At 42.0% G+C, this 26,051-nt stretch overlaps 1 protein-coding gene and 1 long non-coding RNA gene across 3 annotated transcripts; both read left to right on the forward strand.

Moving 5' to 3' along the window:
* The first annotated feature begins 2,613 nt into the window (after window positions 1-2,613).
* Window positions 2,614-10,220, forward strand: LOC307015444. Its single transcript, XR_013801537.1, has 3 exons — window positions 2,614-2,987; window positions 8,729-8,808; window positions 9,342-10,220. It is a non-coding gene; the product is annotated as an uncharacterized lncRNA (long non-coding RNA).
* LOC307026321 (uncharacterized protein) lies at window positions 3,508-7,840 on the forward strand. Of its 2 annotated transcripts, XM_079661634.1 has the most exons (7): window positions 3,508-3,814; window positions 4,422-4,839; window positions 5,066-5,689; window positions 5,813-6,083; window positions 6,190-6,326; window positions 6,453-6,656; window positions 6,997-7,840. In XM_079661634.1, exons 2-7 carry the CDS (start codon window positions 4,423-4,425, stop codon window positions 7,774-7,776), a joined length of 2,433 nt encoding a protein of 810 aa, XP_079517760.1. In that variant the 5' UTR covers window positions 3,508-3,814; window position 4,422; the 3' UTR covers window positions 7,777-7,840. The 2 variants fall into 2 exon arrangements, with proteins under 2 accessions (XP_079517760.1, XP_079517761.1); XM_079661635.1 differs by lacking the exon at window positions 4,422-4,839.
* Window positions 10,221-26,051: the final 15,831 nt, after the last annotated feature.

The raw sequence follows: 26,051 nt of genomic DNA on the forward strand, positions 1-26,051 counted from the left end.
TTGTTTTCCTGCCTAATTACCTCATTCCCCTCACCTGAGCTAATCCACCAATCTGTCCACCTGAGGCCTGTACTACGAAGCTGGATTTTCGCTTAGCCGGCTAATTTACGGGGAAAGCTTAGGCTTTCCGGTCCTACGAAGCTGGTTCTGTTTTTTTAGCGGGCTAGATCTCCATGGTAACTTATGCTGTGCGGCTAACCTGCCCCGGAGCAGGTTAGGTTGCAGGCTAAGAGCTCAACTCAGTGAAAGCACTGCCTGCTGACCAATCAGAGCTCAGTGTGCAGAGTTTAAAGCGATCAAGTCATATTACAGGAGAAAGGAAATACGGAAAAGCTGCCGTTGCAGGAAAGACGGCCGGCAAAAATCACAGACTGTGTGAACGTGAACATTAATAGAATATCACCTCCCATCTTCAGAGCAATCTGACTATTATAACATTAGCGTTAAGAAAGCTTACTTAAATATCTGCCACAACACAATCAACCGGACCACAGTAACATTACGTACAGTCCGCGGCATATCACATCATAATATATCATATTTCCTTATCTGAGTCAGCTGAGCCGTATCTGGCCGTGCAACACTCACAGTGTCACATACTGTATGCAGAAATATTATTTTAAGCAACACATTAAGTTGACGAAACACTCGAGACAAATGTAATTAAAGTCAGATCCACTCGTGTCTTAGACGGGGCAGTGATATCATAAACCTGTTAATTTATGCATTCAAACACTTTTTCTTTTACCAGCTGTATTCACCTTGCAGGTGCAACTATGTGGCTTTTATCCTGGATAAAGTGTTTAAGTCATGGATGTTTAAAGTTTAACTTCTTCATATTTGTCTAATATTATAATTGACTTTTCATTCAGGAAGTATGACGCTGCGCTGTCAGTACGCTTCTCCATGTTTGTGATTGGTCGAATGCTCCAAATACCACCCCTTTCATGTGAACGCGCACCTAACTAGATAAGGCACGGCTGGCTTGAGCGATCCACTTGATAACCAGCGTCATAGTACAGTTTAGCGAAAGCGCGTATGTTTTGGATTAGGCCAACCGGCTAACTCAAACATATCCAGGTTACGAAAATCCAGTTTCGTAGTACAGGCCTCTGTACTTCATCCCTGTGGAATAGAAGAAAAAAAGATCCATCACATTTATTTTTCTACCTACCTTTCCATAACTTCCCTAACCTCAATGAAAGAGAGATCAAAATATTTGACTTAAACAATTTCATAAGGAATTGCAGTAGATGTTACAAAAGCAACTTTACTTATTACTAGGGTTGGGTATCGTTTGAATTTCCACGATTCTGATTCCGATTCCGGTTCTTAACGGTTCTCAATTCCGATTCTTTGAGGGGCAGGGTAAAAAAATTATACATGCTTCTTCCACCAAAGAAAATACATTTATTCGAGAAACTTTTACATAGGTTAGTTTACAGTAATATTCACATTAATCAGTCTGTTTATATTCACTGCTATGTAACTGTAACCTGAGAACCACTGAAGCTATAACAGTGCAACAGTCCAACTTTTAAAGGAACCCCCCCCCCCATTTTAAAACAGTTCTTGTTGAGAAAAACAAGCATATCTGCCTTTTCAGGCATACCGGGAAGAAATGTTTGAACATTTTAAAGTAAAATGCTTCAATCTGGTGCACTTTAAGCAGAATTACTCGAGACTAGATCTAGGGGGTACAATCTAAACACCCATATGAAAAAGATTGGTTTACATTTTAATAATGAAATAAGTATGTGAACATAACCAATAACCTACCATAGCCAATAACAAATACATGTAACATATCTTATTTTACTATTTTGTTTATGCATATTTTTTTATCTCTCCAGTTTAAAATGACATGTCGGTTTACTGTCCTATAGTATACATTGGAATGATTTCAAACCTGTTTTATCCCAATAATTATAAAGGAATGCCTTGGAAATATGTGTTTACATCAATTGTGATCAGAACGTTTGAGACCCACTGAGATAACTTAGACTAAAGTGAACTATCTAAACACTCAGAGTCCTTTACCTCACTGAGCTGTAGTTATCAGCCTCTCAGTCTGACTGGAGAGGACTCTCCCTCTATCAAGGTAGATATGGTGCAAAATGCGAGAGCATGTAAAACCTGATGTGATCACTTGCAGAAAAGAAATCTGAGTTTGTGTGCATACATTTACACTTGTATAAAATATCCACGTAACTGTGAACCAAATGTACACTTGTATAAAATATCCACGTAACTGTGAACCAAATTTGAAGTCACAGAATAAAAAAAAAAAGTTTTGTAGCTTGTAGAAAAAAAATAACATTAGTGATGAAATGTTTCCTTGCAGAAAAATACATATTTTTAAAATATATTTTCCATTACAACTGCAACTTGGTTATTACAACCTCTCAAATCAGTCATTACAACTTGACGAATCTGCTCTGTGGCAGTATAAATAGACGAATCTGCGGTCTTGACTTTTGCTACACTTCTTGCGATAAATGTGTTGCAAAAGTAATTTTCACCTGTAGATGTGGGGAGGGGGGTTGGAGCGAAGGGGCGGAGCTATCAGAACGACGAGGCTTGGGTCAGTCACACAGTCACAGTCTGGTCGAACCGGATGACTGCGGGGCTAACGGTTCATTACATTAAATTACATTGCATTTAGCTGACGCTTTTATCCAAAGCGACTTACAATAAGTACAGTCGACCAGGAAGATACAACCTTGAAGAAAACAGAATCATATAAGTACATCATGTTTCATAGAGCCAAACATTTCAAGTGCTACTCAACTGGCTATAGATAAGTCAGTCCTTTATTAGTATATCAGTGCTCTGATAGCAGTTCTTTGTTAGTAATTATATCGCTCGAAGTGGAGTCGCAAGAGATGAGTTTTCAGTCTGCGCCGGAAGATGTGCAAGCTATCTGCTGTCCAGCTATCTGCTGTTCGTGTCGCTACCAGTCCGCTGACATGGCGCGTCAATCAACGGTAAGTTTTGCCCATTACTTGCCCAGTATTACTTTGAATATTATTATTGTGATTGAGGATTAAATCCGCTTTGAAGACCACCGTTTTATATCGTGCAGTTTAGCGGCAAAATAACGTCAGTTAGCCAGCTAACGCTAGCTTTGTTGAGTTTATGCTAGCTAAACAAGCAGTGGTTGTAGTCTACAGCAGTAATTAATATATTATAGCCTTCTGCTTTGGCACCAACGGTTGATAACCGTTTATGAAAATAAAAGCAATTGAACTGTACTAAAATAATGACAAGTTTTATAATTGTCTTGGGCTCCTACTGTGTTTTTAAAGCCTTTGTAAATTATCCATGCTATTTTCTATTTAGCTAACGTCGAAGTGGTGTATGTTAAATCAACCTCACAATAAGATGTGTGCATATCATACATGCAAATTAGTCGCTTTTCGGCGCCTCCCGCTTTTTTAACGCTGATTTGGGTGACTTGTGTAATTCGTGGAGAACCGAAGAGTTTTTGTTTGGGGGGGGGGGGGGGGGGTCTGACTCATGGACTGACGGACAACTTCTCTCTTCAAAACATAGACTTTACTTGGGCGGGCCGCCCACGTATAGCCTATTAACGGCCGCCAAAGTATATTTTTGTATCCATCCGCGAGCATGACTAGTGGACAAATGATCCCTCGCTCTACGCCTCCTGTACCTGTTCGCTCTGCTATCGCGTGAAGGGTCTGCTTGCTAACAAGCAACCAACAGAAGACAAACAGGAGTCACATGTTGTTGCACATCAGTCATGCGCAAATGACTCGCACTTCTGCACCAGTCAGTTGCGCAAGCACCGCATGTAAGTACATTTTTCTGTTGGCTGTTATAACATCATTAGCTCTAAAGTGCATGTATGTTATGTATTTTTACCATAGACTATATATAAATGGTATTTTTTGTATAATACAATTGTATTGCATCAGCTAATTGTATTGCGTCAGCTAAATGAAATGTAATGTATTGTAGGCTATATAAGCTTTATTTGTACCTAAAGGTGATCGGCCCTCCGATTAAATCGGCAATTTCACTCCAAATGACTCCATTAATTATTAAGGTACAATTCCAAACGTGTACACCCTTTTAATTTTAATTTGGCAAATACTCCGTAAGCTCAATAATAACATATAAGAGCGATCAACGCGCTAAAATAAATTAGCATTACGCACGCGGTAATTTTATACTTGAACTATATTTCTGTCAAACTGATCAACATAAACGACATGAGCATATTTTTCCTGTGCACTGTGGAAATGAACACATGACTGCTGTGTAGTTTACTAGTTTGGTATTGAAGTAGCCATATCTGATATTGAATAAGATTTAGAGGCCTAGCCATGAGTCTAATGAGTGTTTAATAATGGGGACACTTAACCTTAGTGCCAACTCTAATTTGCATTCATTTTCAGAATGAAAGATCTTGAGGAAAGTGATGCACTTGTTGTGAAAAAGCTGGATGCAGGTTGCAAATCCAGCTGGAAGTGGTCATGGCTAAAGCTAGATGTCACAATTGAGGTGAAGTCAGTCAAACACACATTCCCACTGTCAGACTTTTTCAAAAAAGTTGACAAAAAAGGATGTGCTAGATGCACTCTGTGCACAAAAGAAATTAATTATGGCAGCAGGGGCGTGCATGGCCTGTTGGCACACTGTCAGACAGAAATTCACAAACATAAAGTGACCACAATCACAGAAACACAAAGTGTTGCACAGCTCCTCAGAAAGAGCCCATTCCCAGCAACCCCCAAAGCAGCAGCTGACAAGATCAGGGAAAGGATAGCGCCTACACTACCAGTACCTATGTGTGATCGCATATCCAATGCAGAGGTATGTGTGTGTGTGTGTGTGTGTGTGTGTGTGTGTGTGTGTGTGTGGAGAGAAGAGTAGCCAAGCCAACACAACTGTCCTAATGCTTTTGTGCAATGTTGGGGGAGCTTTTTGTTTTAGAGCAAATGCTAAGTTAAAGGTGCTGTCAGTAGGAAGGTTCGTTGTAGCTAAATTAGATTTGTTTTCCTGAAATGAGTAATCTCATATATTTTAATCTGTTTTCTAGGCAATGGTCCTGGCTGTTATTGCTGAACATTCCCTACCTCTCTCAACTGCACCTGTCCTAGTTGAACTGAGTCAACAACTGGCTGCAGACAAAATAGCACTTAGTAGGATGAAACTGTCACGAACCGCTGCCTCTTACAAGATGGTGCATGGTCTGGGCCACACATTCTCTGAGAGAACGCTCTCCAACTTAAGGAAGTATCCCTTTTCTCTTAATGTAGATGAGAGTACATCTAGCAGTAATAAAAAGGTGCTTGCAATGCTTGTGAGCTACTTTGACCAAGAGCTGAAGGATGTTGTGGTGGAACATTTGGGTTCTCTGGAAGTTGTTAAAGTCAATGCTGCCAGCTTGGAGGAGCTCATCTGCAACTTCTTTAAGGAAAAAGATATTCCCTGGTCAAACCTGGTCAGCATAATGTTAGACTCATGCAATGTGATGCGAGGCAGCAAGTCAGGACTGGAGACAAGAATTAGACAGAACCATTGTAAAACGCTTCTTGATGTTGATGGTGATTCATGTCACCATGTGCACAATGCTGCAAAGAAGTTTGCAGAGCCCTTTGAGAACTACTTGGAGCAGCTGTTTACAGATCTCCATACTGACCACCTGTGGGCATCAGATCAGGTAACTGAATGTCAATTTTGATTTTAGCTTAAGTGATAGATTGAGTTTGTCCCCGTGTTTACTCTAATGTTTTGAGTTGTGTGACACTTAGTCTTGTAAAATGACTTATGTCTTTATTTGCAGATCATGTACCTGAAAGAAATCGCTGAATACATGGACATACCTGCTACAAATCCCAGGAGGTTTGTCTCCCACCGTTGGTTGTCTGCGTATGACGTTGGGATGCAAACAAAAAGACTGCTGCCTGTGTACAAGGTCCTGTACTATGGTTTCATGGGGAAAGAGGACAAAGCTCTCTACCAGGATCCATTGCAGAAGCTATATGAAGACTACCATGTCAGCGAGAAAGCACAGCGAAGGATCACATTTGTGCACCAAGACCTCAGTAAGAAAGGTATGTATATTAGTTTAAACAAGGAACTCAAATTGTGAATGTCCTGTTTCTGAGAAAGTTATTAATACTATAATAAAATGTGTTATCTTTGTTTTTCTTTTGGTAGGTATGACTGAATTGGGGAAGAAGAGGAAGAGCCGAGTGGTAAAGAAGATCTGGTTTGAGATCCAAAAAGTGGACCTGCATCTCAGTGTGTACCTCAGTGTACTGCCAATACTAAAAGAGTATGTGATGGTTTTCCAGGTGAGTGTTTTTTTGTATATACAGTGTATATAACACACACCATATAGAAATAACATGCATATTGCAATTTTATAAACAAAAGATGGTTCAGTATTTACTGAAACGTGCCCTTTCTGTGCATTTAAGGAAAGTCAAACCTTGGTCCACAAGCTGCATGACAAGCAGCTTCAAGTGTTTGTCAACTTCCTGGCTTGCTTTATCAAACCAGAGCATCTGAAGATTTCGCCCAAAGCATTGACAGAATTGGACTTGGCCAACCAGACACTTTATTCCCAGCCCTATATTGGTAAAGTGGCAGAAAACCTGGAAGCAGCCCGTCGAAAACACCCGGTTAGTGTGTGAAATAGATTAGTTAGTATTTAGGTAATGTTATATTAAAGTAAAAAAGAGTCCTGGTGGAAAGAGGCCAGGTTAACCCAAAGGCAGCACACCTCTTACTATTTCACATACATTTGAATATTATTCTTACACCAAATCTCGGGTTTTACCATAGTCATTTTTGTATGAATAATTGTTGCATGCCTTATTTAAACATTGTTTTGCTTGATGTTGACTAGTGCAGGCCATCATTTCACTGATAGCTTTAGTATTGAGAAACGTAGCACTGTGCTGCATGAAACTTAGGATATTCATCAAAGTGTTTTTTGTTTTTGTTTTGTATTTGTGTTAGGATTTCTTTGAAAAGGTGACCAAGGCATATGTGACTTGTGGCAAGTACATGCAGGTCAAATTGCCACTTAAAAGTAAGACCCTACAAGCCTTGTCCTCTATTGATCCTGTTGTGAGGGGCCATTCAGAAGCAGGGACTCAACTGATGAAGCTGGCAAGAATCTTGCAACACCTAGTTCCTCCAGAGAGTGACATCACCCAGGAAATAATCAGATACAACGTTGACTTAACACTGGCACAGTATCACGAGGGAGACAACATGGTCATGTGGTGGGCTCATGTTATGAGCACAGGGAAATATCCAGCTCTCAGTGGGGTTATCAGAGGTGCTCTTTCTATCTTCCATGGGCCCATGGTGGAGTCCTCATTTAACTTAATGGGAGATATTCTTGACCCTAAAAGCTCAAGAATGAACATTGCCACGCTCGATGCAATTCAGACAGCAAAGTATGCCATGAAGTCTAGGGGCATGACTGCCACCATGATGTTTAAGAGAGAAGACGAAAAGTTTGGACCAGTTGACAGAACACTGTGCCGCAACATGAGGTCTGCTGCAAGAAGGGATAAAGCACAGAGAGAGGAGAGGCTTATGGAGAAAGGGAGGAGACAGGTGGAGTATGGCTTCAAGAAAACATGTGCAAGTTCCCAAGAGAGCAAGAGGACAGCACAGCAAGAGGAGAAAGAAGCAAGGTTGAGACATGCAGCTAAGCAACGGAATGCTGCTAGACGTAAAGCAGTAGAAACACTTGTGCAAGCAAAGAAGAAGAAGAAAAACCCTTAAAGTCAAAAGTGTATAATATCTACCTGTAAATAATAATAATAAAAACCCTTGATTTATAACTTAACATCTATGTCTCCTCTTGATCTGAGTATATTATAAAGAATAGCCAGTTAATTGAAGCATTATACAGTTCTGTTTTATATGAGTGTTGAGAGATGTATCCATACATCTCTTAATTTTGCCCTCAAAGTGCACCAGATTGATGCATTTAACTTCAATTTAAAGAAAAAAATCTTCCCGGGGGAGCATGCCCCCGGACCCCCCTAGAGGAGGTGAGGTCCCCCCACAAATAAACAGGTTCATATGGATAGGATACTAGATAAGTTTGCACTCTCATTGTATATAATGATAATAGATATGTTTCATTGCGGAGGACCCCCTGTTTTGTGTGTCCCCCACTTCTTAAACCAAAGTTACGCCCTCGATAATATCTACCTGTAAATAATAATAGTAAAACCCCTTGATTTATAACTTAACATCTCTGTCTCCTACTGATCTGAGTATATTATAAAGAATAGCCAGTTAATTGAAGCATTATAGCACAGGCCTTTGTCAGACGGTATATTACGCTGTTTTTTTTCTGCTTCGAATAGTTCTCTCTTTTTTCACCATACCTGTGTTTGCATCCCTGGTATATTACAATTATTAATGTCATATTTCAAGATGATTACTTAGATATTACAATATGGTTGGTTGAGCTGGAGTTCATTGTTCAGCTTACACGTTAACGTCAGTCATATCGGAGGAACAAACCCAAACCTTGTTGTTTCTATTAATTGCATTACCAAATTGATATCAAATAAACAGTAAGCATTGGTAACACAACTTCCAAAGTTAGTAAAATAAAAAGGACCCTGACTCGGACAATACACAATCCAACATATTCAACAGAAGAGAATAAGTTATATTGTTTGTACACATGGTACTTTACATATATATCGTTTTTTTTAAGGTGTCCAGGTGATGCAGACAGGCTGGACCAGAGAGTGAGAGACAGAACTGGACTCCTCACAGCAGTGAACTTCAGCACAGGTACAAATACTATTTTTTCATACTGTACAAAGAATCAAGAAAGATATTGGTTTAAATAAATGAAGTATTGACTTTAATACACTGATATACATTCCATTAAACAATTCTAGATCACCTGCACATCAGTTAAGTTGGGGTTTTTTCTGTGCAAAAGGTTACATTTAGATGTTAACAAGCAATATGACTGTCAGCTTTCTAATTTAATGTATTGAAGGCAAAGCTATAACAAATAGTGAGAACTGCTACTATTTATTTCTCAATATTGTCTGTAAAAACGTGGTAAAAGTTATTCTTTCAGTGAGACAACAGAGCAAGCTTCTACAGTTGCACTATGTTTTGATAACAGTTCAATATTATTTTAATAATAAAATATATTTCAATGTTGATGAATTTCATACTGTTCATTCATAATCTGATTACAATTAAAAAATAATTATATCAACAGCCCCCAAACACACACACACACCTCTTTCATAAATAACACACTTGTTCTGTAATAATATGTTTTATGTTTCCTGTCATTTTTTTGTTAGGAAAGGACATGCCTGAAAGACACGACTCAGCATCTACTCTTTCTCTGAGGGTCAAGAAGAACATCCAAGAGGAAAATTAAAAGCTGATGTTATGAGATTTTAAGACCAGTACAGGACATTCACTAAGAAACTACTTTTATTGTGAAAACAAAGGTCTGCACACCGAATATTTGTGTAGTCTATCAGGACCATCATTGGTTTGTGACGCTGCCTGCACAATTTACAATTTATTGAAATATGAACCAAAAGTTAATCAAACATGTTTTAAATAAAAAGCAGAAGGTGTAAACCTATTAAATGTATAAGTAAACACATTTAGTCAAATAAAGTGACAGACTAGGCCTGTGCAGTTGGTATCAGCTATGCCCAGCATGGGCTCCTCCATCAGGCCTAGTCCTCCTCGCTGAGGAAAGACCCTCAGTCCTCTCCAAACCAACAGACAGGACGTCCATCACACGGAGGTTTCTCCCTGAAGTCTCTGCTGCTCTCTGACACCACGCTGTCTCAATCCGTCCACACTGAATATGAGAGGGGGAAAATGAAAATAACAAATGCTTTAGACAATAAGAAACATAAAAGTTAACTGTTGAGTTGCTCAGTTTTTTTAGATTGTCAATACTATTACTGTATAACTAATATCTCAGGTTAAGGGGCATTCAAATAAAGATTGGTCTTTAAATACATTTTGTCTCTTGAATTGTTTGTCTAAAGTCAAGGATCTAGAACTGGTACTTGTAGTTTTAATGATACAGTCTGGTTATTATGCTGTTTGGAGGAGGCCTCACAGGTAAGAGTACTAACTAGCCACCATCACATGTACCTTCGCTTGACTTAAATGTATTAAACGTATAATTAAGTGATGGCAAAATATAAATAACTAATGTTATGCAAACATATTAATATTTTCTTGATTCCAGAGTTTAATTTAGCACAATTGTATACAAACGTCAAGGGATTTTAAGATTCTGAAGTCTTCGTTCTAAATAGAAAATAGCATGGATAATTTACAAAGGCTTTAAAAACACAGAAGGAGCCCAAGACAATTATAAAACTTGTCATTGTCAGTACGGTTCAATTGGTTTTATTTTCATAAACGGTTATCAACCGTTGGTGCCAAAGCAGTAGGCTATAATATATTAATTACTGCTGTAGACTACAACCACTACTTGTTTAGCTAGCATGAACTCAACAAAGCTAGCGTTAGCTGGCTAACTGATGTTATTTTGCCGCTAAACTGCACGATATAAAATGGTGGTCTTTAAAGCGGATTTAATCCTCAATCACAATAATAATATTCAAAGTATTACTGGGCAAGTAATGGGCAAAACTTACCGTTGATTGACGCGCCATGTCAGCGGAATGGTAGCGACACGAACCGTTAGCCCCGCAGTCATCCGGTTCGACCTGACTGTGGCTGTGACTGTGTGACTGACCCGAGCCTCGTCGTTCTGATAGCTCCGCCCCTTTGCTCCAACCCCCCTCCCTCCCCCCACATCTACAGGTGAAAATGCGGCACATTTATCGCAAGAAGTGTAGCAAAAGTCAAGACCGCAGATTCGTCAATTTATACTGCCACAGAGCAGATTCGTCAAGTTGTAATGACTGATTTGAGAGGTTGTAATAACCAAGTTGCAGTTGTAATGGAAAATATATTTTAAAAATATGTATTTTTCTGCAAGTGAACATTTCATCACTATTTTTTTTCTACAAGCTACAAAACTTTTTTTTTTCTTCTGTGACTTCAAATTTGGTTCACAGTTAAATGAATATTTTTAGAGTGTACATTTGGTTCACAGTTACGTGGATATGTTATACAAGTGTACATTTGGTTCACAGTTACGTGGATATTTTATACAAGTGTAAATGTATGCACACAAGCTCAGATGTTTTTTCTGCAAGTGCTCACATCAGGTTTTACACGCTCTCGCATTTTGCACCATATCTACCTTCATACCCTCCACATTATTGTAGAAACATCTTCTTCTAATATCCCTTAGCGCCCATCGTACAGGGCCAATGAACAGTGTAACCGGGATGAAAAGGGTGTTACATTTACTTTATTTTGAATGTTGTTACATCAAGGCCGAAAATTAGGATGAGCACCAACGGTCAAAACATTTGTTTCCCCTTCCAGAGCTGTCAGCGCAGCGCCTCCACAGATCTGGCGCCCTAGGCGAACATCTATAGAGCTCCTGCGGTCACGTGACTTTTGGTTATCAGCCACCATTTTGGCAGTAAACATGACGACCGGCGCCAGCGTTTTCCTACCGTGCGAGTATACATCTCATTTTAATTCAAGTGAAATTCGGCTTTATAGTACAAAATTAGAAAGATTAAATATAAGCGACCCATATAATGCACCCGGTGTGCTTTTCAAGAGCATAACCTCCTGCTCTGAAGACGATGTACCCGACTTGCGCTACGCGGACATCCACAGCTATCTTGTAAGCTTTCCATCAGTGTACTCAGGAGACTCCCTCAGAGCTTACAAAAGCTTGGAGGCTTACAAATGGTGTCAGTCCGGCTTCGTAAACAACATTCAACTGTGGAGTCTTACATCCAAAAACTTCGGCATCATCACTGCAAGGGTAAGTATTAAATTATTCCAGTTTGATAGGCAGTGTCACGTTAGCATTGTTTGTTTATTAGCTTGTCTAGCTACGGCAGTGTCACGTTAGCATGTTTGTTTATTAGCTTGGATAGCTACTGCAGTGCGTCTGAAACTAGTTTGTATTTTTGCTTTTTGAAAACTTTTTGTAGCATTGTACTGTATTCCTTCACCCACCTGATATGAAGTGATCACTGCATAAGCGAAAGCAAACGGCCGGGGGTCCCATCTTTCAGTCTTGTTCAGACGGCTCCTGGCTCTTTTAATCGCTGCGATCCACTTTTCCCTCCTCTCCGCGTCTTTTGGAATGCGATAATAAGATACACCTTTCTTCTTCCCACGCCTATTTGTGCAACCTGGTGCACAGCAGTTATCCACCATCCTCGACAGTCTGCCAGTGCCTGCCAATGAATTTACTGACGCGATTACTGCCAAAATGGCTGCCCCCTTCGTTTCTCGTCACGTGACCAGCATATGTGACATCATCCGCAGGAGCTCTATAACGCCAGTGCGACGGGCCGGCCCTGGTCTCAGGTTACGCTGTAGGAAGTGTAGGCACAACGCTACATTTCCCGCCCCGCCGCAGTCATGCAGTAAGCTACGGAGAGCGGCGAGAAACATTTCCTCAGGCATCGAAAAGCGGAACCGAAATTCACATTTCTAAATGTTGCCGTTGGAATCTAAATGTTGGAACCGGTTCCGAAATGTTGGAACCGGTTCTCGGTACCCAACCCTACTTATGACAAATGACAAAAGTTAGATCACAGTGACATAATGAACGCTGCACAACTCTTTGAATCCTGATTCCAAAAGATAATGTATCCATAGTTTGCATTATTGAATTATCCAGTATGATTGCCTTTTCTTTGGTAAGGGATGCTTCAGTGTGCCCTATGCTGAAGGCAAAACAAAACCTGGAAACAAATATAGAATTTGACCAGAGGCCTGTACGACGAACATAACCTGGATATGTTTGAGTTACCCGGTTTACCTAATCCAAAACAAACGCGCTCTCGCTAAGCGGTCCTACGACGCTGGTTATCAACTCGTTAACTCAAGCCAGTTTTGCCCTATCTAGTTATGTGCGCGTTCACATAAAAGGAGGCGGGGTTAGCAATATTTGACTAATCACAAACATGGAGAAGCGCACTGACAGCGCAGCGTCATACTTCCTGATTGAAAAGTGAACTATAATATTTGACAAATATGAAGAAGTTGCTGGATATTGGCAGGAACTGGAACACGCTGTCGTACGCCGATCCAGAGCATACCAAACATGCTCAATGGGTGACATGTTAGGGTTAGGGTTTAACCCTAGGGTTTTTGGACCCCCCCAGACCCCCCCAATAAAGCAAAACTGCACGTTTCAGAGTGGCCTTTTATTGTGGTCAGCGTAAGGCACACCTGTGCAATAATCATGCTGTCTAATCAGCATCTTGATATGCCACACCTGTGAGGTGGGATGGATTATCTCGGCAAAAGAGAAGTGCTCACTATCACAGATCTTTTCAGATTTGTGAACAATATTTGAGAGAAATGGTTATTTTGTGTATATAGAAAATGTTTTAGATCTTTGAGTTCATCTCATGAAAAATGGGAGCAAAAACAAAAGTTTTGCATTTATATTTTTGTTCAGTGTATATACACTTGCAAGAAAAAGTATGTGAACCCTTTGGAATTACCTGGATTTCTGCATAAATTGGTCATAAAATGTGTTCTGATCTTCATCTAAGTCACAACAATAGACAAACACAGTCTGCTTAAGCTAAAACCACACAAGCAATTATATGTTTTTATTTTTATTGAACACACCATGTAAACATTCAGAGTGCAGGGTGGAAAAAGTATGTGAACCCTTGGATTTAATAACTGGTTGACCCTCCTTTGGCAGCAATAACCTCAACCAAACGTTTCCTATAGACCTGCGCAACGGTCAGGAGGAATTTTGGACCATTCCTCTTTACAAAACTGTTTCAGTTCAGCAATATTCTTGGGATGTCTGGTGTGAATCTCTCTCTTGAGGTCATGCCACAGCATCTCAATTGGGTTGAGGCCAGGACTCTGACTGGGCCATTCCAGAAGGCGTATTTTCTTTTGTTGAAGCCATTCTGTTGTTGATTTACTTCTGTGCTTTGGGTCGTTGTCCTGTTGCATCACCCAACTTCTGTTGAGCTTCAATTGGTGGACAGATGGCCTTAAGTTCTCCAGCAAAATGTCTTGATAAACTTGAGAATTCATTTTTCCGTGGATGACGGCAATCTGTCCAGGCCCTGAGGCAGCAAAGCAGCCCCAAACCATGATGCTCCCTCCTCCATACTTCACAGTTGGGATGAGCTTTTGATGTTCGTGTGCTGTGCCTTTTTTTCTCCACACATAGCGTTGTGTGTTCCTTCCAAACAACTCAACTTTGGTTTCATCTGTCCACAGAATATTTTGCCAGTAGTGCTGTGGAACATCCAGGTGCTCTTTTGCAAACTTCAAACGTGCAGATCAGAACACATTTTATGACCAACTTATGCAGAAATCCAGGTAATTCCAAAGGGTTCACATACTTTTTCTTGCAACTGTATATATATCAATTAATTTTATTTAAAACAATATATTTTTGATTGGGCTGTATCTGTCAAACTGCTAGCTACTGTCTGTTGAAGAAAATGAATGTCCACAGTGTTAACATGTAGAAAACAAGTTAACCTAGAGGCCGTTTTATGATTACCCTGTCAGTGTGCTGTTGAGTTAGCTATTTCGCTACCAAACATTAGCTGGGTGATTCTCTGAATCGGGTGCCGATTTTAAATGAAAGGAAACAAAAAATAAATGTTTAAAGCATTGAATTAAAAAGTTTACTCTCAGGTACTCGAAAGGAGGGTCAGGCCGATTGTCGAACCTCAGATTGAGGAGGAACAATGCGGATTCCGCCCTGGTCGTGGAACGACGGATCAGCTTTTTACTCTCGCAAGGATCCTGGAGGGGGCCTGGGAGTACGCTTATCCGGTCTACATGTGTTTTGTAGATTTGGAGAAGGCGTATGACCGGGTTCCCAGGGAGTTACTGTGGGAGTATGGGGTGAGGGGGTCTCTACTCAGGGCCATCCAATCTCTGTACTCCCAAAGCGAAAGCTGTGTCCGGGTCCTCGGCAGTAAGTCAGACCCATTTCCGGTGAGGGTTGGCCTCCGCCAGGGCTGCGCTTTGTCACCAATCTTGTTTGTAATATACATGGATCGGATTACGAGGCGTAGTCGTGGGGGCGGGGGTCTGCAGTTCGGTGGACTAAGGATTGCACCACTGCTTTTTGAAGATGATGTGATTCTAATGGCTTCATCGGTCTGCGACCTTCAGCACTCACTGGATCGGTTCGCAACCAAGTGTGAAGCGGCTGGGATGAGGATCAGCACCTCCAAATCTGAGGCCATGGTTCTCAGCAGGAAACTGATGGACTGTCCACTCCAAGTAGGGAATGAGACCTTACCCCAAGTGAAGGAGTTCAAGTATCTCGGGGTCTTGTTCTCGAGTGAGGGAACAATGGAGCGTGATATTGGCCGGAGAATCGGAGCAGCGGGAGCGGTACTGCAGTCGCTTTACCGCACTGTTGAGACAAAAAGAGAGCTGAGCCAGAAGGCAAAGCTCTCTGTCTACCGCGCCATTTTCGTTCCTACCCTCACCTATGGTCATGAAGGATGGGTCATGACCGAAAGAACGAGATCGCGGATACAAGCGGCCGAGATGGGTTTTCTCCGCAGGGTGGCTGGTGTCTCCCTTAGGGATAAGGTGAGAAGTTCAGTCATCCGGGAGGGACTCAGAGTTGAACCGCTCCTCCTTTGCGTCGAAAGGAGCCAGTTGAGTTGGTTCGGGCACCTAGTTAGGATGCCACCTGGGTGCCTCCCTAGGGAGGTGTTCCAGGCACGTCCAGCTGGGAAGAGACCAAGGGGTAGACCTAGGACCAGGTGGAGGGATTATATCTCTTCGCTGGCCTGGGAGCGCCTTGGGATCCCCCAGTCAGAGCTGGTTGATGTGGCCAGGGAAAAGAAAGTTTGGGGCTCTCTGCTGGAATTGCTACCCCCGCGACCCGAGCACGGATAAGCGGGAGAAGATGGATGGAGGGATGGAGCAATGAATTAATAACAGGGTGTTTTGCATCAATGTAAAACTAAATATATATATATATATATATATGTATTTAGTTATAAGATAATTGGTTGTCTTTGTAGTAGACAACAAACATGTTTGCATGTCCTCAGCTGCACCATGGAGAGTATCCTGAAAACCACCAGACTCAGGGACAGTTTCATCCCACAGGCAATAAGACTGTTAAACACCTGAACTGTTGAAACAACATCCACAACATTAATTTGGCTGCAATTTAGAAATTATTGATCTAATATCATATTCAATCACTTGCATATAGACTCTTATTGCACTATTCCACTATTTCACTTTGTTACTATTTTTCTTTTTGTATTTACTTGCGCTACTTTTTCTGTGTTATGGTGATGCACTGTTGGAGGAGCCTGTGACCTAATATTTTCATTGTCATAACTCCACTGTAGCTATGTACGTATGACTAATAAAAGCCTTGAACCTTGAACCTCACTAAGCATCATTACATATTCATTGAATATTGACAATAAAAATTGCCAATTATAACAAAACGTTATCATAAAACGGCCTCTAGTTTAACTTGTTTTTTACATGTTAACACTGGACCTTCATGTTTCCTACCTATTGTAGGTGCTTACAACAGAGAGTAGCTAGCAGTTTTTGACAGATACAGCCCACTCAAAAATATATTGTTTTATATCAAATTAATTGATATATATATTAGTTGTACGGACTTCCGGTCTGAGCGGAGCCATGTGAGGTCGCATTTCTCGAGCTCCTCGCCAGAATCAGAATATTTATATTAGACAACTACCCCCTACACTATATTCAAGCAACTTCAATTTAAGCTGTTCTTCCTTGCCTCCGCCCAACAGTTTCATTTGAAATATGTCGTCTTCCTCTCGCAAAAAGGTGTCTGCTGCAACAGATCCAAAAGCTAATAGTGCTAGCCTAGCTAAAGGTGCTGGGGCAGGGCCCCTAGCCGCTAGCGCAGCACGAGGTGATGAGACCGCCATTCTATGGGCCATTCAATCTCTCAGAGAGGACCTGCTGAATAAAATTGATGACAACGCCGAGATGCAGTCTAAAGAACTACGACGTGAAATAAGCCAACTGAGGGACGAGCTGAGATCCGCCGTTGACCGCGTCAGCAGCCGCACCAAGTCTTTGGAGGACCGGGTTGAGAGCCTGGATACTGCCGCTAATGATCACTCGGACCTCATTACCACTCTCGAACGAGACGTGCAGCAGCTAAAAAAGGACATGAAAATCTTCTCTGACAGGAGTGAGGACCTGGAGGCGCGGTCTAGGAGGTGCAACCTCCGCATCACTGGGAAACAAGAAAAACGGGAGGCAGGGAAGAACCCAACTGACTTTGTAGCTAAACTACTCCAGGAAACGCTGGGCTTAGAAAAAGCCACCCCACGCCTTTGTGGTGAGATTTCACTATTACCGGGAGAAGGAAGCGACCCTCCGCAAGGCAGCCACGGCCACAGATCCGACAACGTCACACGGAGACAGGATCAGAGTATTCCCCGACTACACCCAAGCAGTCGCGAAGCAGAGAGCCGCCTTCAGGGATGTGAAAGGGATGTTCACATTAGCTCACATTAGTTCACATAGCCCACATTTTATAACACAGTCAGTTGGCTTACAGTCCGCTAGTTCAAGCAACTGCTCTCCTATACTCCTGGGGAGGTTCACGTTTTTCTTGCTCTACTTTTCATTCAACAATCAATACTGGATGTTTGCATATGTTGTCATAACTGGTTAATAAGTATGTTACTTTTACTGAGACCATGTTATGAATGTTCAACTTAGAGGTTTGTCTATATCTATTAGCACAAGGTTTATCTAAAGCTATTGATGGTTCTGGCGGGGCTCGATCTCGCCAGGTAAGCTGTCCACGTTGAGGTGCGCGTGTTATCGGGGACGGGTAGCAGTCCCTCAGTTGGGGAGGGACCAGCTCTTTATTGTGAATGTTGTTTCAATCACTTCAATTACATATGGACCTTCTATTTTAGGTTCTCAATGGTGTTTATGTTCTTATTGCTGTGTGTTTTATTTCAGTTTTTTTAAGGTGACCCATCCCCCCTTTCCCCCCCTTCCTCTCCCTCACCCTTCTGACAGGGGGCTGGATTACTGTCTAAGGTCCCACGATGACCCAGGCAAACAGGGCACTGAGTGTGGGTAAGGCGGCAACTACTTTTGTTAGCTGGAATGTTAGAGGTCTCAATCATCCACTAAAGCGCTGCAAGGCGTTTTCCCACCTCCAGAAGCTAAAGGCAGACATAGTTTATCTCCAGGAAACTCATTTATGTACTTCTGATCACTCTAGACTCAAGCGGAGTGGTTTCTCTCACATTTTCCACTCCAAATTCAACACCAAATATAGGGGTGCAGCGATCCTGATACGTAGGCATGTGCAGTTTGGGGAATCTAAAGTAATTGCAGATACAAATGGCCGCTATATCATAGTGCAAGGTAAATTGTACAACACACCTGTTGTGCTTGCATGTCTCTATGCTCCCAACTCAGATCATGCCGATTTCTTTAGCAATTTCTTCTCTCTGCTCCCTGATTTGATCTCCCATCACCTAATTTTGGGGGCAGACTTTAACCGTGCCCTCAATCGAACTCTGGACTATGGGCTCAGAACAGTCTCATAATACACACATGCGCACAGAAGGATTCAGACTTATATTTCATGATCCGCAAAAGGATTCACACTTGTGTTTTCAATGCACACACAAATGTGTGCCGTTTCATATACATGTAAATAAAATCCTAATACAGAAAAAAGTTTGAAATGTGTATTTTTGATCCACACATATTTGTTTTCCGTTTAAATCCTCTGAACCTACAAACACAAACCGCTTTCTGTGCATGGATCGCTGTGCATTCGTGTGTGGGTTTTTTGAGACTCCCCTGATCGTCAGCCGATTCATACTTGTAATTTTTTCTATCTATAGCCAATCAGATTTCTCCTCAATTCTAAGCCAATCACATGAGCGTGCCCCCACGAGGGTAGATTTCTTGCGTTTATATATAATAAGAGAAAATCAATAAAAAAAGGTGAAATATATATTAGCTGTACACTTTACAAATATAATAGTGTTTTTATGGACAACTTCACCAATAAATCTCGTCCAACTAATCTTAATGCTGTCACTCCTCAGCTCTTGGTAGTTCAGGCAATGATCAAACCTGGCAACTCCGTGCTTCCTGGCAGCTTTCAATCAAAGTCCAGTGGCTCCGCCCCAAAGTGTCAGAAACTTTTCACACGTGCAGACAGACTCCTGCTGAAACTCCCGCGAGCGAGCAGGGGGTTTAATCTGCGCGCCAGGGTCATTTTATGCACGTGTGTAGCTTGTTTTGCGCGCTAGAATATTGACCCAATTCTGGCTCCATACAGTATGTTCAGTTAGTTCATGCCTCCAACGAAGAAATTCAGTAATTTTGCGTACAAAAAAATTCACATACTATGTAGAAATTAATTCCAATGCAGTATACAGCCAGTCATACTCATGCCCAACAAATCAAAAATAATATGCAATTGGGGCGCATTTCCTTCGTCATGGTGTGAATATTATGTAAATATGCCATTTCTAATTTCTTTATCTTTTAAATGAAAGGATTTCTACATGAAAGTAAGTTCAGCCTGGTTCACTCTTCTCACTGTCTCTCTTCCCACCACTGAGCATGTGATGGTTGCCATAGAAAAGGGCAACCACAGATGTTTGACCTACTGCTTCCTCTCAGGCTTTCTTCTCCCTGTTTTCCTTATCCTCCTCTCAGCTCCGTCGCTCCCTGTGGGCCCGCCTAGCTGTCACATAGTACTGGAGCATGTCCTTAACTCTGTTTTGTCATCCTGTCATCCTGTCTTCCCCTCTACAATCCATCCATCCGTCCATCCACTCTCCCAAGTGTCCGTTTCCCCCATGGGATTTTCTGGATGGCCAAAGTGCAGACCCTTATCTTTCCCCATGTGTATCTGTTAGTGTGGGTTTGTTCGTATGTGTGTGTTTTGAGACAAACAAATGTCAAGTTGAGATTTACAGGTGAGCAGTCGCAGCTCTAAAGTCTGTCTGTATTTCTCTCTCTGTTCTTTCTTCTTAGCTTGCTTTGTAACTCTCACAGATGTTAACATGAATGGTCAGAGATGATCCTGAGCTCAAACACTTTAGCCGGTGTTTACACACTGTGTGTGTGTGTGTGTGTGTGTGTGTGTGTGTGTGTGTGTGTGTGTGTGTGTGTGTGTGTGTGTGTGTGTGTGTGTGTGTGTGTGTGTGTGTGTGTGTGTGTGTGTGTGTGTGTGTGTGTGTGTGTGTGTGTGTGTGTGTGTGTGTGTGTGTGTGTGTGTGTGTGTGTGTGTGTGTTCCCTCGGTGGCCTTGGATCAATCTGCTTATCTGTTAGCTGCCAGCACTGCCAGTGATTAACGACCAGGTCCACACACAGCACATCCTTATTCATTACCACACACGTCACACACTTGCATGTTCGCCATCGCACACACACCCACATAGACACATCCTGTTTCATTATGGTAGACGTCCACATAGGGGACGGTCTGGAGTTGGAAGGCAGAGGTGAGAGGGGGGAGAAAGATGGATGGGTGCAGCGTAGCCAATGAAACACAAGTGCATCTCCAAACACTCCGTTCACTCTACAATATCTTTCGTCCATTTTATACCGCTGAGCATCTTTCTATTCAACCCTAACCCAATTTCTCCTTTAGGAAATAGGTCTACATTCTTGCATCCAAGGTTTCTCACAACACTTGACCTCAGTGTCTTCCTCCCTCAAGTCCATTGTGTGTGTGTGTGTGTTTCAGATACCTGAGATACCAGCCTCTCATCAGGTCAATCAGAACGGACAAGAGAACCCCAGAGGGGCAGTGTCGGAGGAGAGGTTTTTTTTCTTCCTGGCAGCAACAGGGGTGCCGTGGTAACTTGACAAGACAGATGTGTCTTCTTAAAAATGTATCACAAGACACGAACAATCCCAGAGCTGGAGGAACAATTAAATATTTATATTCAATAAATTACTGCTGCTTAATTTTTGTTTGACAAAACAATTTAAAATTAAGGTCCAATTACTATAATTTCAGAAGCTTTTAACTCAACACATTTCACGGACAACATCACTGGATGGATTTGGTAAAGCAAAGCAACATTTTGCCTCAAGCTAATTTGACTGCCCCACCATGTTTATTTTCCCAAAACAACTAATGAATTTAGCTGTAAGCTAATTAGAAACCAACACACCAAATGTTTATGTGGGAGTGAGTTTGTGTATCGTTGAATGAACTCGCCATAATCTGTAGTTCTTTGTTATTTTAGTCAATTTGCTCTCCTTTTTATCTCATGTATTATACATTTGCCTCAAACATCCTCACATCAATTTACCAACTTTGTGCTAGTGTTAATTTTGTTAATTGTTTCTGTTTTTCTTTTTTGTCTTAGTTTTATGTCAAATTCCCTTCAAGTTGTGTTATTTTAGGCAAGTTTTAGTTGACCAAAGTCAGGGCATTTGAGTCTGTCATGGAAAACTGCAACTATTTTAGTATTGGGTAAGGGTTAGGGTGACTCATTGAAATCGGTCAATGATGCATCAGTCTTTTTAAGTCATCAGAACATATACACTTCAGTGTAGCTTCAATTTATAATCAGATACCATCCCACCAACAATAGAGTAATTCAAGAGGGTATAACTTGAGTTCTTGTTTTCCGAATGCTTGATTGTTCCCAGTGCTCCAGGATTATTTTCTTTCTGACAACAAACTATCCAAAGATTTCTCAGCAAAGCCATGCAGCCCAGTTGCTCTCCATTCTATATCTGCTGTCTCTAGTCGTGCCCACTCTTTAACTTCTCACCATCCATTGTCACGATTGCAACAAACCAGTTAAACTTTGCCTACCTCTTTGTCTGGGTTTCACACTTGGGTCCAACTATCAACTTTGGTAAGTGACAGTCTTACACTTGCCCTATTTGGAGTAAAACAACATTTCTCATACCTAAACAACAGAATATGTTATGTGTTAATGACTCCCAAAACAATATAAATTACTTTTGGAGAATAACAACAAAAAGGTGCTCTTCATTGTGAATGTGGTAAGACAACAAAATGTATTTGTAAGGTAAATGACATAGGGATAGGCTTACATTATATACATGGCATGATTTAAGTAATTCAGTTAAAATAAGTCAGTTATAAAAGGCCCATCAGAAGTGAGAAGTGAGGCCTAACCCACCCTAACATCCTCTACTTGGCAGCAACAGATAACTTGTCTATTTTATAACACTATTTTATGTAACTGAAAACCTCCTTTTCTTTTAATTGCCCACTTGGGGGTAACCACTCAAATTGAAAACTCACCATTATTAATAATACTGTGTGGGTATGTCTCTGCAAGTAAGACCTTGCACATTACATATTAAATCAATACTTCACACCAAAAATATTGATCGGACCAGCTTTAAATAAAAGTATTCTTTATAAGATGATTGGGAGAACACCATCTATTTATATGCTGTCACATTTCTGAAAGTGTTTAACTCATACTTAAAAGTCACATTACACCATTACCAGTGGCGGCCGGCCCATAGGGGCGCTAGGGGCGCCGCCCCCCCTCTTCCCACATGTTTGATTGTCATTACAAATTAAAAATAAATAAAAATATATATTTCCAAAAAATATATATTTTTTATTTGTATTTGTATTTTTAAAGAACAAGGTAAATATGATATAGTTGGTATCAGTAAAATGTATAATCTACAATAAAATCTCATTTAAAATTGTTTTACGATGTCTAAAGTTACTGATAAGTCACATGTTTCCTGCCTGGCCGCAGCGTGTATCATTACCCTCTCTCGTCCGGGCGGTAGAAAGGAGCCCTCAGCCAGAGCAGCTGCAGCCAACAAGCTGACTGTTGCTATCTGTAAACTATGCCGCCGAAACATAATTTCAGCCAATCAGCGTCGTCAGATCTGATGCTCAAAGGGCGCCCTTTCAGCGCCCTGACCTGTTGTCAGTTGTTTAGACTCGTATCCAAGGTGACGCTACAGTAGGGGATGGCTGCTTCTGCAGGTGTAGACTCCGGTGCTAGTGGATCGCCGGAGCTGTAGATTAACATTTGCATGCTTATTGTAGCTGTAAGGGCAATGCCAGTAGCACCATGGAGCATATGTGTGGGCTGGACCTGTATTTTACAGGAAAGGAGTGATCAGAGGGTCGAGTTGCCGATTCTTGTTCAGTTGTCATCTTCCTCACCCTCTCAGACGTTGAGTTGCGTGCGCTGCTAAAGAGACGCGCTACCATGGAAACCAAACAATGGTGTAGCTGTATTAAAGTCCGAGTGGAAACAGTTGTGAGTAAATCTGATTTTGTCAGAAATCGGGAGAAATGCGGGAGTGTCCCGCGAAAATCGGGAGGGTTGGCAAGTATGACACACACACACACACACACACACACACACACACACACACACACACACACACACACACACACACACACACACACACACACACACACACACACACACACACACACACACACATACACACACACACACACACACACACACACACACACACAATGTTCGTATTTAGTCTCCTGATTTTAAATGCCCTAGTATGGTTTTGTCACCATTTCCATAGCCCCACCAAAAATATTTTCCACCAGCCGCCACTGACCATTATATTGGTGGCTTCTAAGTTTTACAAATGCTTGAAAGATTTTGAAAATCGTTGAATAACCTGGCCTCACTTTTCAGAAATTTTTGGGGTGATTGAGTATGTCGAGAAATTGTTCACATGTTAGATTTGCTCCTAGCAACTTCCTCAAATGCTTTACATTTTCCTTGTTTTCCCAAGGACTTTAACAAAAAAGCATAGGGAAGACAGCATCAAGTGTCCTTATTCTCTGGAAGAATATGCCTGAGGATCTAAGGGACTCCACATCTGAGGATACTCATACTAAAACTAAAACCTTAAGACATACCTTTTTTACGTATTACTTAAAGGTGGGGTAGGTAATTCACTTCAGAATTTTTTTTTGTTATATTCCATGGAATGCTCTTAACATCCCAATAGCAATGAATATATGTAATGCTTTGACAATAAACATATACAAATATTTCATTATCTGCCTTGGCCCACGGCAGATAATTGGATGGCCTACCTGCCTGTCAGCCTTCCATCTCGTGCACAAACTTATCTCGTGCCCTCATTGGTCATGTGCGCGTTCGTGTGTGTTGGAGGAGGGGCTCTGTGAGGAAGTCTGAAGGAAGGGGCAGATTTTTTTCGGTGGTGTACTTTCAAATTGTAGCTTACTCAAGCTGGTTTCTCCATTCTTACCTACCCTACATTTAAGTTGCCTTGGTATCTATTTGTTGTAGTGACTTTATATTAACATGTTATCGTTGTGATTATTTATTCTTGGAATATTCTGTATTTGTGTTTTTGTTTGTGCTCTTTTATCTTGCAATGTAAAGCACTTTGGGCTAAATCATTGACTGAAATTATATACAGATTGTGGTGTCTCATCAAATGTGTTAGTTTTGTTTATGTATTTTGTCTGTCATTTCCTGTTCTCATTCATAACACTCCGTTCGATGTCTCACTATGGGATGCGCCTCATCCGCGGAGCAAACAGAAGCATCAATCTCATTACGCCAATCCTGATTGGCAGGTGATCTTGACGTTGGCGTCAGGGAATCCACCCCCTATAAGTAGCTTGCGCTACGCCGCATGCGTCATTCAAACACCTCTTCTCGCTTCAGAGCACATCTCTATATCGGTAGCCGGGCTAGCTCACACAGTCCACAGACGGAACCAAGCTAACCAAGCTAACTTCGGTCGAGGGGCGCTCGCCGGCTACTTTTATATATACTTCTGCAAGAAGACTGTCGGTGCTAACATACCAGTTAGTACCACACTCGACCTCAACCTTTTTTCTTTTTCTCCGGAAATCGAAAAGGTAAGGCTTTGATTCAAGCTAGCAGCACACCTGTTGCTAGCTTACCTTCCTCGCTACCAACACCACGATAGTGAGGATGCTTTTTTCTTTCTTCTCACACCAGAGAAGAATAGGACTAACAAAGAATATTAACACACCAGTTAATATTCTTCGGGAATAAATCCTACACCGTCGTCTTTTCTCCGGATTAACGACAGGTTGGAGAGGATTTTTTTCTCGACAACGCACCTGCTACGAGCGCGTCCTTCCCACGTCGCCATAATGGCGAACAAGATGGAGACGTCTCTCACTCACACCAGAGGAGCCAGGGAATCGGAGGCTCGGCTCTGCGGCTGCGGGTTGAAGATTTCGGACACAGGCGCACACCAGGTCTGCTCTTCCTGCCTCGAGCTGCAACATGCCCAGGAGGCTATCGACAACCCCGGTTCATGCGGGCATTGTGCCCGTTTCACCGTGAAGAGCCTCCGCCGACGGCTAGCTCGCCAAGCTAGCTTCTCGGGTCAGGACTCCCTCATGTCCTCTGATTTACCGGACGGAAATCAGGCCACGAGGGCGTCCGCCACAGAGATGGAGCCCCGCACTGTGTCGGTCTGGGGCTCATCAGTAGTGGCAGCTGCAGAACCGGAGTCCCGCGTCGTGTCAGGCTGGGACTCGGTGGCAGCGAGGGAAGTGCGAGCGGGGCCCCACGCTATACCAAGCTGGGGCTCCTGGTTGGACCTCACCATGGTCTCGCCCGTAGAAGATGTCCTGGAGTTGGACTATACGGAGGACGAAGAGGATGCCTCTGGATTCCTCCTGTCCGACTCTGATGAGCAGGAAGACAACGTCTTCATGTCATCCGTTCAGGCGGCAACGCCGGGAGCGATGGCTGCTCTCCCGGGCGATAGCACACCAGCTTCGCCCTGTCTGAGTATGGACCTGCAGGCCGTGTGTCAGCGTGCCACAGCCAGAATAGACATCCCATGGCCCGAAATGGCCAAGGAGACCTCCAGGTCCCGTTACGAGGGAAAACATTTGCCCCAA

The sequence above is a fragment of the Notothenia rossii genome (genome assembly GCF_949606895.1).
Source record: "Notothenia rossii genome assembly, chromosome: 1".
In the NCBI taxonomy this organism is placed as follows: Eukaryota; Metazoa; Chordata; class Actinopteri; order Perciformes; family Nototheniidae; genus Notothenia; species Notothenia rossii.

Bases quoted from the DNA above. Each gene is read 5' to 3' on its own strand.
- LOC307026321 (XM_079661634.1), top strand. From the start codon at position 4,423: ATGAAAGATCTTGAGGAAAGTGATGCACTTGTTGTGAAAAAGCTGGAT. The intron at 6,327-6,452 runs GTGAGTGTTTTT...TGTGCATTTAAG, and splicing joins AGTATGTGATGGTTTTCCAG to GAAAGTCAAACCTTGGTCCA. The intron at 6,657-6,996 runs GTTAGTGTGTGA...TATTTGTGTTAG, and splicing joins CAGCCCGTCGAAAACACCCG to GATTTCTTTGAAAAGGTGAC.